The 20,076-nt window shown below is 45.7% G+C and overlaps 1 protein-coding gene across 1 annotated transcript in view; it reads right to left on the minus strand.

Annotated features, from left to right (window-relative positions):
* Positions 1–19,717, minus strand: part of LOC8034315 (monocarboxylate transporter 10) — a 70,928-nt gene extending 51,211 nt beyond the window's left edge. Inside the window, exons 1-2 of the mRNA XM_040220180.3 lie at positions 19,486–19,717; positions 2,071–2,219 (exon numbers count right to left, since the gene is read on the minus strand). Coding sequence (XP_040076114.3) covers positions 2,071–2,219; positions 19,486–19,717 — 381 coding nt within the window. The remainder of the gene's footprint in view (positions 1–2,070; positions 2,220–19,485) is intronic.
* Between the last annotated feature and the right edge of the window lie 359 nt (positions 19,718–20,076).

Genomic DNA, 20,076 nt, shown 5'->3' on the forward strand with positions numbered 1-20,076 from the left:
AACATTGTGCAGTTTGTACGCACAAAACTTTTATTTTAAAAGAAATTACTTTTGTGAACTACTTTGTGGTGCGTAGGAATGCTCTTCTCGAAGTTGCGAACCGTCCCTCAGCCTTTGGCTGCGCTCGGACGGAAGCTGAAACGAAGTATAGCTAAACGATAATAATCCCTGGAAAAGGGGAACAAAGGGGACAAAGGACAAGCAAAAATCTCCAAACACAGCTAGGCGACTGGTGTGCTCTGAAAAAATTATTCTGGTCCTGGTATTGAACCAGGGACCTCTCCATTTCCAGTGGAGCCCTGTACCAACTGAACTAACCAGAGACGTCTTTTTTTTTTTTATTGCCAAGCTAACCAGAGACGTCAGTGCAACAAACGGGTTTTATCAACTGCCACAAGTCTAACAGTAGCAAGGGTGAATGGCCTGCATTTTTCAGGTAATTATGCAGGCGAGCTGGACAGAACTGATAATAACCCTTTGAGAGGAGAATAAAAGGGACAATAAAAAAACAAATCTCCAAACACTTCTAGGCTGCTAGGTGTGCTCTGAAATAATCCGCTTGGTCCTGGTATCGAACCAGGTACCTCTCCATTTCCAGTGGAGCGCTCCACCAACTAAGCTAACCAGGAGCCAGACGTCAGTAGACCAAACGGGTTTTATCAGTTTCTTCCAGTCTAACACCCAGCTCGCCTGCCCCTTTGCATTAATTGCATCAGCCCTATCTGCTTGATGCGGTCAAGAAGACTACGCATCAACTTCACATCCATCGCAAAACACGCAGACTACCACATCTACCACCACCAGCACAGAAACCCAATTACAGAGCTCGCGCCGAAGTTTAGCAGAGGTCGCACGAGGCTTGCGTACATTTTAAAGCCGAGCAGCCGAGCCAATCAAACCAGCTTATCTCTCCTTTACGCGGAGCGCACAGGCGCGAAAGAAAAAAGTGGAGAGGAGGACCGTTACACCTCGCTTGAGAAAATCTTCTTGCGCCTTAAATGCTATAAAAAATATTTTGTTCCTTGTAAATTAGTTTTATGACTTCCTTTTTTTAGCATCCTGCCTCTTTATTTTTTTCCCCTTTGCGTATGTCCTTTAATTTCATCATCACAGCTCAATGCTCCCTCGACTGATCTAATAGGAGCCTTTCTGCTTTCCTATATGTGTGCATTCCGTACTTCCATAATATCTCACAGGCTCATATCGCTGGCCCTCCGACATAACACGAAGTTCTCTTTTCATGCACGGCTCAAACTCTGTTCACTCTGCAAAAAGTCAACAACCCGACTCTACTGCAGGCGTGCTTCGAAAAAGCGTGCCACCAAATATGTCCCGTGCACAAACACTGAGAGCACTCGATTTCGCTTCGGTGTGGATCACACTATAGTGGTCAGACCGGCTTGTGTCTCAATGACCCCTTGAAATATGATGCCCACTAGGTTAAACCATCGCCTTTTAAGCCATCCCACCAAAGACTTAAACCGACAGGCTGTGGTAGCCCAGCATATCATCACTTGCACCAATTGCGATTCCAAATTCTCTGGCAACGTCAAAGTGGGGATTCCCAGGTATCGATACGGCTGGCCGCGCATCAGTAACTCACCAGTCCCCCCCCCCCCCCCCCCCCCCCCCCCCTTCGCCTCGCCCTTGTGCTATACGTCTCAAAAATTGCCCTCAGTTTCTTTATGCGTGTCTCTTTGCTTTTTTGTGTTTGTTATTGACAAAATAAAACTGACTGGGAATTTCTTTAAGTGTATAGCATAACGGCGAGGAGTTAGACAAACTGCGTAATCACACCGTCACGGCACCTATCTGATAAGGAGGTCACCTTCCTGTGCCGGGAGTCCGATGATGTGTACAAATATTGTTTTCCAATAAACAATCTAGCTGTAAGTAGCGCTCGGTGTCGTCCCTTTTTTTCCTTTTTTTTTTTTTTGGTCCCTGTTTTTGAGGCGCTTTTTCTTCTTTTGGTGCACCGACTAGCCCACCTATTAATTTTGCCTCAGTGTATAAACCAGACCGCAGGCAGGACAACATACTGACGTATAAAGCAGCTAACTGCGGTCCCACCTGAAGCACCCAGGAACTTAGCAGGAGCCCCGACGCGGCCAGGAGGCCTCCCGAGATCACTGTACTCCTGAAGCCAATCCGGTCCGCCAGGAGGCTTGCCACGGGGGACAGCGAGAAGGTGGCGCCCACGCACACAGAGCCAACCAGGGCTGCGCATGAAACAAGCCTTTCAGTCACTGCCGCCGGTTTTGTGCACACTCCACGACACTGTCAACGTGAACAGGCCATCGCCAGTCTCCTGTTTTTCTCAGTCTTGGGTAGCATTGCGATACTTGCCAATACTATAAGTTGTTTCTTTTCTGTGGCTTTTAACTGTAACTCGATACATTTTTTTAAGTGTAGCGAGAACTGAAGTACTTTTTTAAACAGTAACCTAGAAGTATCTGCAAAGACACGGATACTTTTCGCGATTAAAATTACCCTATCTTTTTTTAACACTTCAGCGGGTTCGAACATGTGCGGAGGTTGGGCCCCAGATTAGACGCGACAAAATAAAACAAGAACTCAAAACAAATTTCGTTGGAGCAAAGTGCCGGTGCAGAGTGTAGCGTCCTGAAGGGTCACCGCTGAAAGAACGACACGTCGACTCAAGCAGGACGCTCATTCTATTCTCTACAACACACCAGTGTTGCGGAGTTGCCACTCCGGAGTTGGAATGATTCCCGAATCATTCCGCATTTTCACGACCCCGGAATGGACTGGGAACGGAATGGCGGCAACGTTGAGGGGAATGGAATGGAGGGGATTTGCGGCCACTCGCTTGGCTGAAAAGCTAATCTTGTCTTCCACACTTTGCAGTTTCATCAACGAGTTATCTCGAGCCCAAAGTGAAGCACAAGCGTCTATATCGTTGCCGTATCGTGCTGTCCTTTTACGTGGCATTCGACGGCACTCAGCGCCCTGCTCAACGGATTTCCGGAGCCAACTGGTTCCCGTTACGACCACGTACTTCACGCCGCTCGGACTCTAATTGTCTGCTAGTTCTACACCCCCGTGTCACGTGCTTACGTGACTGCACAAAAGGCTCGTCAAGCCTTCATCATCTGGGATTTGCGGCCACTCGCTTGGCTGAAAAGCTAATCTTGTCTTCCACACTTGCAGGTGAGAGTGCACGCTTACTCTTTTCTTGAGTAGAATTTGTCATACTATCAGGCCGCAAATCCCAGTGTTCTACTTTTGTTTGTACAGTACGTGTTGGCAAATCATGGGTGTCGATGTTTGTGTTTATCGAGCAAGAATATGATGTTTCCTCCCTTCTAGCACCTGCAAATGTGTAAAGTGGAAACGTTTTTTTTATTTTGTCTGCGAGTTCTTGCTGTTGTTCCGTCGATCAGAGTTGTGTTTGCACTCGCGTGGGTATGCTCACTCCTCATCTTGTCCGGAGACGTAGAGATGAACCCCGGCCACAAGAATGCCCCCGACCAGCCAACTCTTGCTGCGTTGCAAGAGAAGCTGGAAGCTCTCCTCCTAAAGTCTGAGTTAAACCACCAAGAAAGTCTGTCAAAGCTTAGCGCGATCACTATAGGGGTCGGTGAATTAAGCGCAAGGGTCACGAGTCTTGAAAGAAAGGTTGAGGAATTGTCGGGAACTAAGAAGTTACTAGAGTCCCTCAAGACCTACGCTCGCTGGAAGAAAAAGTCGAATCAATATCGTTTAACTTTGAAACTACGCATAGCCTTGCTAGCGACCTCAACGCTCTTGATAACCGTATCCGCCGGAATAATCTTGTATTCAAAGGCATTCCAGAGGAACCCAGGGAAACCTGGGCCAGATCTGAAGAAATAATAATTTGCTTTGTCAAAGACCACTTAGATCTAGAGGCAGGTGAAATTGAAAAGAACCTACACTGGCAGGACCACGTAAATTATGTGGCTAGCAAGGCTAGTAGGTCATTAGGTTTTCTAAGCCGAAATTTATATCTGGTACGTCCGGACGTTCGTTTACTCGCTTACAAATCATATGTTCGGTCTCAATTAGAGTATGCCTCTATCATATGGAACCCTTCTCAAGGCTACCTAATTCAACAAAAAGAGTCAATTCAGAACAGGGCAAGCAGATTTATTTACAAAGATTATTCTCGACACACAAGCGTATCTCAGCTGAAAGAAAAAGCTGACTTGCCACTCCTCTCTATCAGAAGAAAACTTTCTAGGCTAACCTTCATCCATAACATCTATTATAATAACCCACTCCTCAAGCTTGAACTATTAAAGCCGCCACACCGTATTTTTCCTCGATTTGATCATGAACATAAGGTACTACTACAAACATCACATACTAAACTTTTCCAGACGTCACCTTTACAGTTGGCAATTTCCGACTGGAACAAACTTCCAGCCAACATTGTGACTTTAGTAAATGTCGACGAATTTAAAAGTGCGTGTGCTCAATACTGCGTAAGTTGAAATGTATGTTTTCCGCGTGTTTTCATTATATTGTTCTTTTTGCATGATGTGTGCTCATATTTTCACTGTTCTGTTTCCCTTATATACTGTTGAATTTCCCCCTCATGTATGCCCCCTTGGGGCGCTTGTGAGGTACAAATAAATGAAATGAAATGAATGAAAATGGAATGCGCACGGTTCTTTTTTTTTTTTTTTGTGTGTGTGTGTTTACGGTCAGCTAAACCGGGCCAGTCAGCGAGTCAGTTACTCAGAAATAAAATGAGCGGGAAACTGCTAGCCCGCGTGGAGCCCTAACATTCCTATACACACAAAAAAAAATGCAATACATAAAACAAGCGGCAAAGCAAAGGGGGAAAGGGGGGTAACGTGGCGCCTTTCACGGACGCGCAGGCGTCAGGCTTCGATGGCGTTACACGAGAGCGAAACAAGAAATCAAGCACCAATCAAAAGCAAAGGGAGCGGCAAAGAAAGAAACCGCCATGCACAACTCCTCATCGTCCTTCTTGTCATGCTTTTTTTGTTGTTGCGACGGTTTGTAGAATGCACGCGCGCGCACAGACTGAGATCTGGGAGCGGAAGCGACTCATAACTCCCAGAGCTCTGATAACTCGTTGACTCAGGCGGCGCCGAAAGATGACCAGGTATCGTTTTCTTATAGTTCGAGGAGCGTTGTTTAGGAGGCAGCCAGCCCTGCCGGCCCTGCTGCCTTCCACGTTCATTCGCGCGCACTCCTTTGAAGTGCGAAATGTGGGTTTGCTTCGGCATTAAAACAAAGCGAGATTCACTTCCCTTTTCTCCTCTTGCGCTTTGCTCCGAGGCTTGTTTTTTTATACTGCACTTGTAGTGTAAGTCCGCCTTTTACTTGGTCTTTGTTCCGATGCTTGTTTTTTGTGTTATATGTTTTAGTGGGTTGGGGTTGCGACCTGTACTTAAATGTACAAATAAATATCTATCTATCTATCTATCAAGCTAGCGGATTCCCGTTCATTTCCTTTGACTTTAGTCTAAGCATACTTCGTTTTACCTTGCGATGGACCGCTGCGGACGCTACGAGTCACCCTAGGCAATCCAGCACCGTGAGAGGGACTGCAGGGTCACGCGACACTCAGAACGCACTGGATTGGTTTCGATGACTCTCGTGCTGTCTTTTGAGGTCCGTCGTAAGGTGAAGTAGACTATCGTCACCGCTCTTGGTGTGACCGAACTGACTAGACCTGGAGAAAGACCGTCCCGCGCCAGACGAGGCGCAACCGTTGCTGTGAGGGCAACTGAGAAGGAGAGCTGGGTGCTAGCTGCCACTGAGGTTTAGGCTTCCGCGCGTCTCGGCTGTCCGATCTGCATTTTGCTCCTTGTCCGGGACCCTGTTTGAGGCGGTGAGAAGTCAGTTGGACGGTGTTGTTGGGGAAACACGGGGAATGTCAATTCGAACGGTGCGGTATTACCCCGTTAATTGTATCTTGATGGGAAGAGCTTTGTCAACGCTGACTTCCCGACCCGTCGCAACTACGCGAACAACCGACACCGAGGTAGAATAATGAATCGGTTGGTACCATCTGCTGCTTGAAACCGCCACTCGATCAGCGCGAAGGGGAACATTGCAATTCGGACGAGAAGACAAGGTAAATACAGATCGAGTCATGGCATCGTAGGAGACATTTTTCTACATTAGTCGCGAAGAAAATAAACAAGCTGCACGCTGAAAGTTGTGCAACGAAAGTATACACGGTGCAGTCGGCGTATATCATTGAACTTTATTCGCCATCTGAAGAGGAAACACGAGAATAAGTATGCAATAAGTATGCGAAGAATGGAAAAGGGCAGGCGAACCAGCCAAAAATTGAATTGAATATGATAAGAAATATCGAGATTCGTGAAACAAGCGTGAACTTATGCGTTTTAAAACAGGTTTCGTGACATGGCCTATACGGTCCCTCGTGCTGCGCCGCAGAGGTTGCATTTTGTTAGAGGATGTGTTCTGCCGCTGTGCATGGAGTCGCTTCCAGCAGTGTACTAGCCGTGTTGCTGTATTTGAAGAATACAGTAATATAGCTTATTCCTGCACCACGCACGAACTGGATATTTTTTATGGTTTTATCAAACAAACACGCTGGCCGCGTATGTCTTAAAAGTCAAATGCAAAAAAAAGTTAAAAAAGAAAAGAAAATCAGTGGATTTAAGTTTTGCTGTTTGTTGCGAGCCACGTGGTCGCGAGACCGATGTCTTAAACAAGCATCGACATATCAAGGGGCTTTCTCGATGCTTGCAGTACATTGTAAATAAACACTTTGTGCCACCAGCGGCCCGCTTAGTAAAATCACAACTTTTTAAGGAATTTAGCTTTTTTTTTTTTTGCAATTGTCTCTGCATTTGATTATGTCAGCTTTATGCTGCTTATGCCGGCAACACAATGTAGCTGTCAAGTGCCAATTTTTTACGTTTAGGAATTAAAGGAATGGAATGGAACAATTCAGCCATTCCAGGAGTGGGAATGGGCCCAGTGTCCCCATTCCTGGGAATTGAAAGGAATTGAATTATCGAAAACTCTAATTCCCCGGAATGGAATTGGAATGGAAGGGGGGTGCCCATTCCGCAACAGTGCAATACACACAAAAAAACAGAAACCGGTGGTGATGATTATAGCCAAGAGAACAGCACATTAACTTCCCCTAAAAAAATTGTTTTAATTGCAGTATTCACAAATGCAGGTTCTCAACTTTGCACATTAAGATACATAGTAATTCGTCTTTGCGGGTTGTCTTCGTTCCAGCGTTGTCGGTTGCCGCTGGGCAGGCTCCGACTGGGATGTTTGCGGTGACGCTTGTTGATCACTCTGTTCCGTTGGTAGAGGGCTTGACATGGGGATGCCGAGGCGATTGAGACGCTGAGGTAGACTGGCCTCGCTCATGGGTACCTGAAAGTTCGCATTATCCTCTGTCTCAGCTTCATTTGTTCCACTTGAGTTCATCGGTAGCTACCCTGGCCAACCAGGCTCTGCTGTTTTCGCTACTTGAGGTACAGGAACTAATTTCGAGACGTTCCAGGAACACCCATCTTCTAGCAAATGGCTGCCTCGCCCTTTCTGCCTCAGGATCTTCATGGGCGCCGTGTACCGTTGGGATTCCTTCTTGCCACCAGGAGGCTTTCGTATTCTGACAAACTCGCCAAGCTTGAATTTTTGAACTTTCTCCCCTCGCCTTCGATCTGCATAGGCCTTGGTCTTGAGCTGAAGGTACGGCTTTTTTAAGGAGTAAGGAAACGAAAATTGAAATATTCAAATTTCGTTCGAAAATGAGTCAAGCACAACGGATGATAACCGTAAATGATAATCGCACGTTTGTGTTTTGAACGACTGGCTATATTGTTCGTTCCAAATGGTGCACTCGAGCAAGCGCTCGAAAAGAAACGAACGGAGAGCGCGATGCGTCATGGGTTATCCGCCGCAAACAAAAACAGAAAAAAAAAAAGATCCCCGCATCTGTGACTTAGCAAGGCTGGAGTGGTTATGAGCTTTGCCGTTGGTGGCGTTGTCGGCGTTGTGGTGGTTTCAATAGCGTCAACACGTTACAACCGAGCCGTTTGAAGTACCCGTGGGGTGACCGAGCGTGTGGCTGGCCCAAGGAGCACGTAGCTTCCACAGCACTGTCAGCTTAGGGGTGAACGGGGTGGGAAAGGCAACTTTTGTCAAAAGTTTGAGCGATGGGCTAATCTTCTAGGGGGAGAATGGCTGTATCCGGGTACACAAACGAGGGTTTGGTACAATGCGCGATTTGTGAGTTGAGGAAAGCTATGAAGTGTAAAATGTTGAATTCAAAAGAGCGGCGCACTCCGAAGGAACTTGCTATGTCATGACTACGTAGCAAGTTTCCCAGCGTTGCTAGATTACATCCCAAATAGGCTCCACATGCATCCGCCAGGTGCACATTGAAAGATCGTTTAATTAGCTTAAAAATTAGTTTTCTTGTGCCTTTTAACGAAAGACTGTATTTTTGAGGTTATGCTGCAATATGCAACATATTAAAGCTAAAAAATGAGCGCTAGAATATCTTTTCCCTACCCCTTTAATAAAGTCTCTAGGTGGCGTCCCCACAACGTCCAGTCAAGTTCTTAGCTGTTTTCTATGGAGAAGAACAGCAGGAGAGATTCCGGCGGTGCCATGAGGAGTGCATCTGTATATGTCATGATGAACAGAACAGCGCACACAAAGACAAGGACAGAGAAAAGGAACATGCAGGACACACAAGCGCTGACTCGCAACTGTCCTTGTCTTTGTGTGCGCTGTTCTGTTCATCATGCCATCATACCAATTCGCTCGCCCAACTTACTACACTTCTGCATCTGTATACACCTAGCTAGTTGATAGTTGACTGTAGGGAACGCCCCTCAAGAATGAAAAATGAATGAAGTCTTTCAGAACGCGATTAAGTTGTTCAATCTACCCGCTCGCTTGAATATAATAGACAGATGACAAGCAATGTGGAAGTCCTCTTTCCTGGAGAAAACCTTCGAACTCCTTGGAATTGAATTCTGTGCAATTATCCGTGACAATTTCCTCGGTGTTACCTTCCCTGCTGAACACCGAGCTCAGGAAGTGCAAGACGGCTTCAGATGTCGCATGCCCAGTGTTGCAGAGCTCGAGCCATTTTGTATGGTAGTCGGTAAGCGTGATCACAAATACTTTATCTGGTGGTCTTCTAGCCAGCGGTCCCACAATGTCCATAGCCAGCTCCTGCCGGAGCCGATCCGGCAAAGCAACCTGCTGTACTTGTGCGGGCACGGGCCTGGCGGACTTGTCTGCTGCTTGGCATATGTGACAGTTTCGCACCTCACTCTCAAGAAAAAAGGGTGTATTGTTACACCCTTTGTCCCATATAATACACCCCAAAACTTCATTTCGACGTACTGAGCCCTATAGTCGAACAGACGGCCCCGATTTTTACGAGAATCCTGATAACGGTGCGATATAACTTTTTAAATAGCTAAAGTGCGTATCAGAAACCACATAAAGAAAACACCGAGTTTTTTTAGTAGTGCCAAAGAAAACCGCTATTTTTTGTAGTCAGTAACACGTACATTAGCTATTTTAATAAGTTGTACCACACGGCTATCAAGCCCCTCGTAAAATTTGGGACCGTCTGTTCGACTGTAGGGCGCTGTACGTCGAATTGAAGTTTTGGGGTGTATTATATGGGACAAAGGGTGTAACGATACACCCTTTTTTTCTTGAGAGTGTTCTAACTCCACTTGACGGTCCATAGAAAACCACCAAGACCGGTCCCTCAGCCTATGCTTCGTCTGGACAATACCTGGGTCGGCTTCATGGGCGCTGCGCACCAGGACAGGTGTCAGGGCTTCAGGTATGACCACTTTATCATCTCTCGGCAGTAGGTTGTAAAAATCCGAAAGCCCTTCCCGAAAGCGGTAAAAAGGAAGCAGCTCGGCAGCTGGAGACATCCGTGAGGGCCATACTTTGGTGACAAAGCATACAATGTTTTGCAGAGTGCCGTCCTTGGTTACACACGAGGTAATGAAGGAGACTATTTATTCGTCTTTCTCCTGTACTGGATGGCTTTCCATTGGTAAACGAGACAACGCTTCGGCCACACAGTGTCCCCTCTTCCCTAATACTACGATGTCATGGTTGTAGTATAACAACCGTGTAGACCATCTGAATATCCATTGAGGCCATCGTCCTGATCCGGCCCTTGGATGCCAGCAAGGTCATCAGTGCTTGATGATCTGTCCTTAGCACGAAATGACGTTCCCACAGATAAATATGTAAGTGCTCGCAGGCAAAAACGCGGCCAGCGCCTCTCTCTCTCTCCACTATGAAGTACTTTCTGTCGGAGACTTACCGCTCATTCACACTGGAAGCGGATCCGCGTTCGCAAAGCGGTTGCGAAAGCGGTTGTATAAAGATTCAGTGCAATTGCACGCGCACTCGATGACATCAGGTCCGCGTGCAATTTTACTGGATCTTTATACAACCGCGTTCGCAACCGCTTTGCGAACGCGGATCCGCTTCCAGTGTGAATGAGCGGTAAGTCCGCAAGGCACGAGCCACCGTGTGGAGCTCACTGCCAGACTTCTGCTAGGGCACTGCGCCCAGGCCTTTCTTAGACGCATCTGTTGTCACCACGACTGGTATCTCAGGCCGAAACATCTAGATGCCATGGTGCCGATGCCAATTCAGTATATACTTTTTCGAAGCTATGTTGACAAGCGCCGTCCCAATCAAGCTGCTAATCCGTGAGCAATAATTTGCGAAGTGATACTACGACGTCAGCGTAGAGAGGTACAAAGCGTACATACTGGCCTGCTACTGCAAGAAATGACTGTAATTCCTTTATATCTCGTGGGACAGGCGCGTGAACAATGCAAACCGGTGATGATGATTATAGGCAAGTCACGCGCTGCAGCATAAACCAGAAAACACAATACTGAGGGCAAACGTTTTTCGTTTTTCATCGCGCGGGAAAGCGCATTTAGCACTCGCTTTATTTCAAATTTTTTGTGCGTGGCCCGTTTTCACCCTTTCCGGCCTCATCAAACAGAAGTGTGCGAATAGTGATTTTTAAAACTGAATCAAATACGAATGGAATAATTTTGGGACCGAATCGAATACAAATACGAATCGAATAATTTTCGAATAGTTTCCGAATAGTAAGTAGACAGCTACTAAAGGAGAGCAAAGAGATTGTAAATTTATTTTTATTGCTCCAAAATGTTTCTTAAAATTACTCTAAAAACGCGACTAGACGATAATAAGTAGAGTTCAACGATAAATATTTAGATAGAGACAAAAGCTACTAAAATATTAGAATGCTAAACATAATATCTCGGTTCACGCGGATGCTGAACATAAAATCACAGTTCGCTTGAGCCTGGTACATCCAGAAGCATTGTACTTAGTAGGAACTCTACATTCTTTTTTATTCCTTGTTGTAGCAAATGCCCTTGAATTGAGGATCAAGGAAGGCGGCAAGGGCGTGATGTGCCTCTGTGCTTACGTTCAGGAACCTTGTTTTCACTGATCTGAGAAGATTCTGGGAAAACGCATTGTCTCGTTCCACTTGCGCCCTCAAAAAGCAACATCTACACTCACTGAACAAGTGGAGCAACCATGGAAAGTGTTGAGAAAGACTCGACACAAGTAGCTGTTGTGGCTTCTTCAATTGGTTGCTTGGGAGCGGCCGAAAAACTTCCACACTCTTCTGCGCTTTCTGTGCGAACAACTTCCTGCTTCTACCACTTCTGCTTTGCTCACACAGAGCGGCGGTACAGTTGCAACCAGTTCAGAAACGTCTCCACGACACGCTTTCCGGAAGCGTGCACGAGCAGTCTCGTGCGAAAGCGGCCCTAAATGCTGAACCGCATATAAGCGATTTAGCGAGTGACGAGACGAGCGACATCGACGAGGGTTAGCAGCGAGCAACGGAGATTTCTCACTGCCGCTCGTCACGTCGCTCGGTGTTTGGATTTCTAGAAAACAGAAAACGACCTCACGGCCTTGGTCGCTTGTTCACGCCACTTTCATGCAGCTTGCCTCATCGCGCGACTGACTGAGTGACAGCGAAGCGGGTCGACGTCGCCTATCTCGTCTCTCGGCAAATCGCTTGCATGCGGGTTATACGTAACACAGTGCTCCCTAATGGAGGCAACAGCAACGTACGTATAGAGAGGAACTGCTGCTGCCGATGATGACAATCATTGTCAAGGAGAAGAGGGTACGTATTGCCATCTTCCGGGCACGTATGGCAGGCGTGCCGGCGCGTTGTGGGACGCCTGTGAAGGGAATCTCGCGGCGTGACACCGTAACGACTATTCGGAAATTATTCGGAAAATATTCGAAATTTCCGAAAAATATTATTCGATTCGATTAACGAATCGAATAGGGTAATATTCGATTAGTTATTCGAAAATGACGAATATTCGCACACCCTTAAAACACCCCCGCCTCTGGTAAAATGGATGCACGAGGCTGACCCCTTTGATCGGGTGGCGGCTTGCGCCACATAGCCAGTTTTTTTTTTTTTTTTTACTAGCAATTAGTTTTTTCTTTACATTCCTATCAGTTATATGTGCAGATATTTATTTTTAAGAGTTATGTACAATCCGTACAACGGAGACACCTCTATACAACCGGGTGCACACACCCTCTGCCCCTACGGGCTTTTTGTCTCCTTGAAGCCAGTCACGTGACCTCAAACTTTCTCCTGCGACTATTTTAACGTCCCGTAGAGATACCCGCAATCACCAGCAAACCAACCCTAAAAAACTAAAACATCACATGACCTTTCTTTTTAATGTAAGCCAAGATTATCTACTTTTTTCCGACACGGACAATTGACAGCGAGCGCCGAATCTGCTGTAAAATATTAACCCCGAGAAAACACCCCCCAATTCGGAGAAAAACAAAACCACGGAAACCTAGCCATAACTAGGGTTCCTTGTTTCCGGATAAATAAAAAGAAAAAACAATCCGAAAAACACTCGCCTGTAAATTTAACATCAATTCGGATTTATTCGAAAAACTCAAAATTTTGAGAGCACAACGGCCAAAAAAAAAAAACGGATTTTTTTTTAAAATTAATTTGATAAAATCGCAAGGTCGGTGGTTCTGAGTAACCTTCGCCGCACACGGCAAGAACAACAACACACTTTTTCGGACATTCCCTAAACGGGACACAACCAAATGCGTGAGAACACGCTCTCTACAGCACCGTCAGGCCCCTACGCCATGACGAAATTTACCCAACAAGTAAACGATGCTAACAAAAAAGAAAACAGTCCAAAAAAAACATTCACCAGAACCGCACCCAAGAAACAAAATTCAGCGGGGCGAAGAAACACACGAAATAAAAAAAGTCTTAACTGACCGACGCCGAGTCATGCCCCACGACACTGAAGCCTGGCAGGATGACGGCATCCAGATAATGCCTGGAATCTAGTCTTCACTTTTTCCGCACAGCCACGACGGCTGTGTGGAACAGAGTGAAGAATTGATTGGAGCAGCGATGCGCGAGAAGGTAACCGAGACGTAACATATGCCTCGAGCTTCATATCGGGAGAGGAGCTTTCGAGGTAGTTACTGTAGTTACACCAACTTTCTCTTTGCCCTTCCCTTTTTTCAAAAGAACACGTCAGCCGATGCTAACTTTTCATCTCGGGAGAAGGCCACTCTTCACAAACGGCTATAGTTGACAAGGAGGCTGACTTCGACCCAACTAGTCACCGGGCTTTGCTGTTTCCAAAAGGGAAAACCTTTCGGTAATATCGCATCCCCGCAGATAGAGATAGAGCACGGCCGTTTCAAGTATAGGGCGCTCGAAGCTTGGGTGAAAACGCGGTATCGTTTCACGCTTCACGGATGGCTGGTTTCCCAATTTGCCCACATCCCTAACGGAACCGGCCCATCTTCGTCTGTGCGTCTGCGCGTCTGCGGGATTGTTGTCCCGCGGCGCCGGTTATAGCCCTCACGCGGCGTTGTTGTAGGCGGCAGAACTGTTGTTGACCGTCGATATTGTAAGGCCGTGGTGTCCTCATCCTCCCAAGCAGGGATGGGCATTATTTCAAATACAAGTATTTGAAATACGTATTTCAAATACTTTGTATATTTTGCACTTGTATTTAATTACAAATTGGGTAATGTATTTGACATGTGTTTTTAAATACAAAAACGTGGGTATTTCAAATACAATTGTAATTAAATACAATTTTGTAGGCGAAAATACATCCCTCAAATTTATTGTCACGACTCTTTTGCTCATCCTAAGACGTGTCCAAAGCTGCTCTGTCTTCATCTCAACGCCAACAGCAACAACAATCCAAGAAACTTTTCATCCCTTCATACACCAGTCCTGCAGCAGTTCGCGTCTCGGTCACGGCGGGCACCCGGGCACGCCGGGCGCCCGCGACACTTGCCTCTATTATGTTAAATAAATGTTATTGCAAAAGTTACAATTCTTGTTTTTATGCATGTGGTTGTAAGGTATAGTCTCCATTGTGTATTCGGCCATAGGTCTTTTTTTCTTTTTTTCCTCCGACTTTATTTTAAAGGCACTGTCCAGAACAGGAAGAAAACTGCGTTCTGCACCGAATGCAGTGTCTCTCAATCAAGCACAAGCGTTTAGTGACTTTGCAATTACGGTGCTAGTCCAGGGCAAGAATAGTGACGAAATCGACGTTCACAGGCAGACTGGCTAAATAAGTGCCTGTGACAACTTGTGGCGCTTTCCAGCCTGATTTCCATCCATATTTTTGCCTGGAACATTCTAAATGCGCGGGTCGTCAGATTTTCGTAACTGGTGCGAGTTGCAACAATAAAACATTCTCTAGCTAGTGCTGCGCGTCTCGGTTCTTTGTTGGTCTATACCAAAATCTAGTCGACAAAAAAAGCTGCTTGAAGCTCTGTACTTCTTTCACCTATTACGTCCAAGCTGATTACATTTTTTTAAATTATATTTCTACTACGTTACTAGAGCCTCGCACACTAACTCCCGAGTGTGCGATGCAAAATTAAAATGAGATACCCAGAAACCCGTTGCACGTGCCCTGAAGTCGCTGACGCAAATTTTGAGGAATGTATTTGGAAAAGTATTTGGAGGAGACCAAATACATTTGGTTGTATTTGTATCTTGTATTTAAATGCTTTTTTGGAAATGTAATTAGATTAGTAATTAAATACATTTTTGAAGAAGTATTTTGTATTTGTATTTTGATACATATTTCCATGTATTTTGCCCATCCCTGCTCCCAAGCAACAGTTCCTTTGCTTTCCCTTCTGAAATACTATGACCGACTGGCTCCTCCTGCGTGGCCGTCACTGTTCGCCGCGTCAACGACACATTCGTACCATTTCACTTCTCGTATCACAGGGTGCGCTGCTCACTTTACTGTCACGAGCCGTCCTATTTAACACAACGAGCGCGAAAGGTGGTGGTCATCTGCTGGTTCCGAAAGGGCGGGACGTTCATATAGGCCAATGAGGGCCCCGAATCAATACGACGTCTGCCGATTTCTACACATTAAATAAAAATTTACGATGCCTGCAGGTCTGTTAAGAAGTGTTGCTTTCTCTTTTGAACTCCTGCAATGTAGCTTGCCGCCCATAATAAAATTTAAATGATCAATAAAGATAACAGGGTGGAGCTACTGTATTTCATTTTTATGTGAGAGCATTGAAAAAGGACAGAAATATTACCACGTTTGTGAAGACGCGCAATTCGCATGTCCGTTTCGAGCCGTAAAACCACGTTTTTCTGCGGTATTGATGCTTAAATATAAAACGTACAAACAAAATACACACTTTCTCGACTTACTTTTCGCGTAGACAATCATCATATCTCCATTTTAACAAAAAATAAAAAAAAAAATGTTTTTTTTGTTAGAAAATCGATTTAAAATTTTGTACTTTTCGGTTTTAGCATAACATTAACGTAAACATACCACAAAGGATACTTTATACAGCTGAGTCAGTTTATAATATATATACAGAGGGTATTTTGGGCTCTCCATAGACATAAAAATATCGATGTAACCCGAGTAGATCGCCAGTATTTAATTGTCAAAGTTCGTCAACAATTATCCGAGGGGGCGTTTTTGACATTTTTACAGAAAAAAAAAAGCAAAACGCCTAAAATTATTTCATGCTATTAGAGCCTTTTATCTGTGCTCACAGAGTGCTTGAAAAAAAGTTAATATAATGTGGACTGAAAATCCACGTCGGGAGATCGAGCGAAACATCCGACCCACAACGCATGTGAAAAGCATTGCTTTCCGCCGCAGCCTCTTTTAAAATTCGTAAGTCGAGAACAAAAAAATCCGATGAACATACGGCTTGCGGCTACTGCGTTTTTAGAGACGACGCCATAGCATATATTTTTTTCAGCGTAATTATAAATTCGACCCTTTTTGCCTTCACGATTGAGATGAAATCACCCATATATATATATATATATATATATATATATATATATAACATTTGGATTTGATGAAGAGCGGTCCCCGCTCAGAACGTCGTCCAATAAATACTTTTCCAGGCATTATGAAAATCTGAATTTCAGGAAATTGGAAATTTAACAAAACTAAACTTCGATAAACCCTGCATTTTCAGCGAAGAATAAACTCCGAAAAACGCACTCCGAATTTCACGAGAAATGAACTCCGAAAACACGGGATCCTAGCTAAACATCTACGGGCCATCAATTACCGAAAGAATTTCGCTGTTCTTATGACGGTGTTTAACATTCTAGGTCTATGAGTTACTAAACCGTGACATTGTGTTAACGTTAACTGCCTTAGCTGGATTTTACCGTTACCATTGCGTCCAAAGAGTAAACTCCGCAGTTGCGCTACTCATTTCTAGCTCTCGCTATTGTAATCTCTCATGCTGAGGCTAAGAAGATCGTACTAACATGGGCCCACCTCGCACTTTTTTACCTCTTCGAGCAATTACGACACTACAGCGATATCGTAAGCGCGTTACATGGTGAATAAATTCACGATATAATAAAATTCATGCTCTTCCCTGACTGCTCACATGAAGTCGCTCTTCTACACCGCTTGTGCAAAAAGCGAACGCCACGGCCTCCACGGATCTATCAGGACAGTGGAAAGAAGCACGTGACAGACCTTCGCAAAATGCGCCGAGAAAGAGAGAGAGGAGGAGACGGGAGCGCGCGGGGACGTCAGAACGACGAGCTCTGATTGGAAGGATTAGTGGGTAGACGCAAAGCTAGCTGCCTCTGTCTCTACTGCCAGCCGGTGTCCCGCGTTCTAATTACTGATCTCTACTGTAGTATATAGGCTCGATCGTGGAGCGAGGTTTGTCTTTCTGGTGTCGAGTGGCACCACGGGACTCTACGGGGGAAAGCGAGAAAAAGTGCTGTTTTCCCCGTTTCTAAGCTTAGGTCGGCACTGAAACATTTTGGTTGCATTTCGGAAAGCCTGTCAAATAGCTCGTGCGCAAACATTAAAACCGACAGCCCTCACGCTTCTTATCAATAAATGTTTTGTGGTCGAGAGTGACCTTGCTGAGAGAAAAATGTGACCAGTGTTACTTAGAGCTACCGCGGTGTCGTTGGCGGTTTCGATGAGTTAATAGACCATTTGCTAAATTCTCCAAACGCCCCGGCCCGCACTTGAGGAATCATGGGAACGGTGGTCTTTCAGCTTCCTATTGAACGGTAATTTTGACCAATTCGATGGTTACACAGTTTTGGGTGTAATCCGCAGTCCCCCTGAACAAGCGTCGTGTAGAGTAAAAAAACATGTCATGTTACTTTTAACAACTATCGTCAATGTCAGCATTTTTTGGTACTATGCATGCGAACCACTCTTCCACCTGGCTGAACTGCAGAAATTTCTTACAATAATATCATTCTCGTACAGCTTCAAAGACGCTGATATTAAGTGAGCAACGCTAAAAATGCTATAAACAGCTAAATCCTGGTTTTGGTTATTGTGAATTCTCGGCTTTTTAAGCAACTCCTGCTAAAACCACAATGAAGAGATTTCTGCAGCTCAGCCAGGCTGAAAGATCGACTGCATGCACACTAGGAAAAACGCTAGCATTAACGAGAAATTTTAAATGTGATATGACAGGTCCTTGGGCTCAGCACGAAGCTTGCTCGGGGAGAATCTGGAATACACTCAAAGCTGTGTAACCATCTAATTGGTCGAAATTACTGATCACCGTGCATGGAGCTGAGGGACGTCCAACCCCATGATTCTTCGAGTGCGGGCTGGGGCGCTTGGGGGATTTAGCAAAGGGTCTAACGACAAGCTTGACGGCTTTGCTACGCGAAATTCGCTCACTCCTGGAAAACCGCAGTCAACCAACCCCTTTGGAAGTTTTCCGTCATTCATCAACTTCTGGGCTTCCCCGAAGACGATCTTATTGACGGCGAGCTCGTTTGTTCACTCCGCTACGAGAGCAAGCTTGTCAGCTCAGCCGTGGGTACTCTGGCACGTTTAATTTTTCATGGGCGTTCGAACACTTGACAAATACCGATTCGATCTTCAAACACCCGATATAATAATTGCAGCACATCATAACATACTCGCCTTCGAGCGCAGCATACAAGTTTCAATACTCCTACTTTTGCGTGTTGCTCCCATAAACTTGCGTGTATTGCCTGGTATCAAGAAATGCCCGCCCGTGGTGCCACCGCCGGGCTCTCGATCCGAGATCGAGCCTACTACAATAGAGATCAGTGGTTCTAACGTGCTCGACGAGTGCAGTGGAGACAAAGGCTGGCACCTTTAGGTCTACCCACTAATCGTTCCAACGAGGGCCCGGCGTTCCGACGTTCCCTCTCGTATCCTCCTCTCCCTCAATTTCTCAACGTATAGGTAAAAATCATCGCCCAGTTAATTTTTAATTGGTGTTACGTACTACATAAAGAGTGGGTAAAATAAGTGGCCCGTAATATTCATTACAAACACGACCGCCGAAATTTTGATTGTCACCGGATTGACTCCAAATTGCTTAGATGTACGAATACCCACAACTGAACAAGTAGCTCAAATTACAAATCACTATTTTTTTTCTCGCGAGGTTATTGATTTTTAAATCGTGCTCTGGAGAAGCGTATAGGCTGTACTGTCAACACAGAAAACGCGACCAAATGTAATATTGAGGTAGTTCGTTCCCTACAGGTTACAAAAGTTTTATGATATACAATTAATGATTAAAAAGCTCCCGCCTGCAAAACTAAAAATAAAAAAACGCAAAATATTGTGTTCTTTAGACTATCCGCTCGACTTGCAGGTAACACAACATCTGTCTTCACTGCGCTGGAGACCGCGGGAAAAATTCATGTTATTTTCGGCACAACCTTCGTGAGTATCTTAAATTTAGAGACAGTAAATAGCGTGCCGGGAAGAGTAAAATCTGAGTATTACGAAAGTGTGTTTAGATTGAATATGTACTTTAAAAAAGTGAAGAATCATCATCCTCATTATATCCTTGAGAGCACCGCGGATATGTGATTGCTCAGGTGTCGCTCACAGGTGTGGAAGGACGCTCGCTCGTCATCCTCCGTCAGCCTGTAGATCTCCGGGTAGAGCACTCCGAAGCAGTTGATGAGGCCGAACACTGCGCCGTGCACCCAGAAGGACGCCAGGCACACGAGCCACCCCCAGCCACCGTCGGAAGGAGCCGGTTTCTCTCTTGAAGCGTTACCATCGAGTACAGACGCTCGTCGTTTTTCGGGATCCACTGCGCCACTGCCGCCCGACATTCAAGCTTCCCCAAAACGCGCACTTTCTTCCGCGGAAAACCCGAATGAACTGTCATAAAATCGCGCGTTTCACAAAACGCGCCGCAAGATCAGCGAGCTCGAAAGTTTCACCAAGGACCTCGTTGAACGGAATGACTGTGAACGTGACTGGCGCAAGTGGTCCACGAATATAGGTAGCAGAGTGGGGTGCGAGCAGCGTCTCTGGGTCCGGGGCCGTTTGGAGATCGCTCACGTGAGCGAGGGTTCCCATTGCTTAATCTCTGCCCGGTGGTGACACAAATGAGTGGCACTCTTTTCGTGCCTCGGTTGTTCTCTCTTCGCACTCCCGTCGTACCAGAGAGGCGAGGCGGCCCCTTTTT

Source organism: Ixodes scapularis, unplaced genomic scaffold, assembly GCF_016920785.2.
Source record: "Ixodes scapularis isolate PalLabHiFi unplaced genomic scaffold, ASM1692078v2 PGA_scaffold2__306_contigs__length_199485367, whole genome shotgun sequence".
In the NCBI taxonomy this organism is placed as follows: domain Eukaryota; kingdom Metazoa; phylum Arthropoda; class Arachnida; order Ixodida; family Ixodidae; genus Ixodes; species Ixodes scapularis.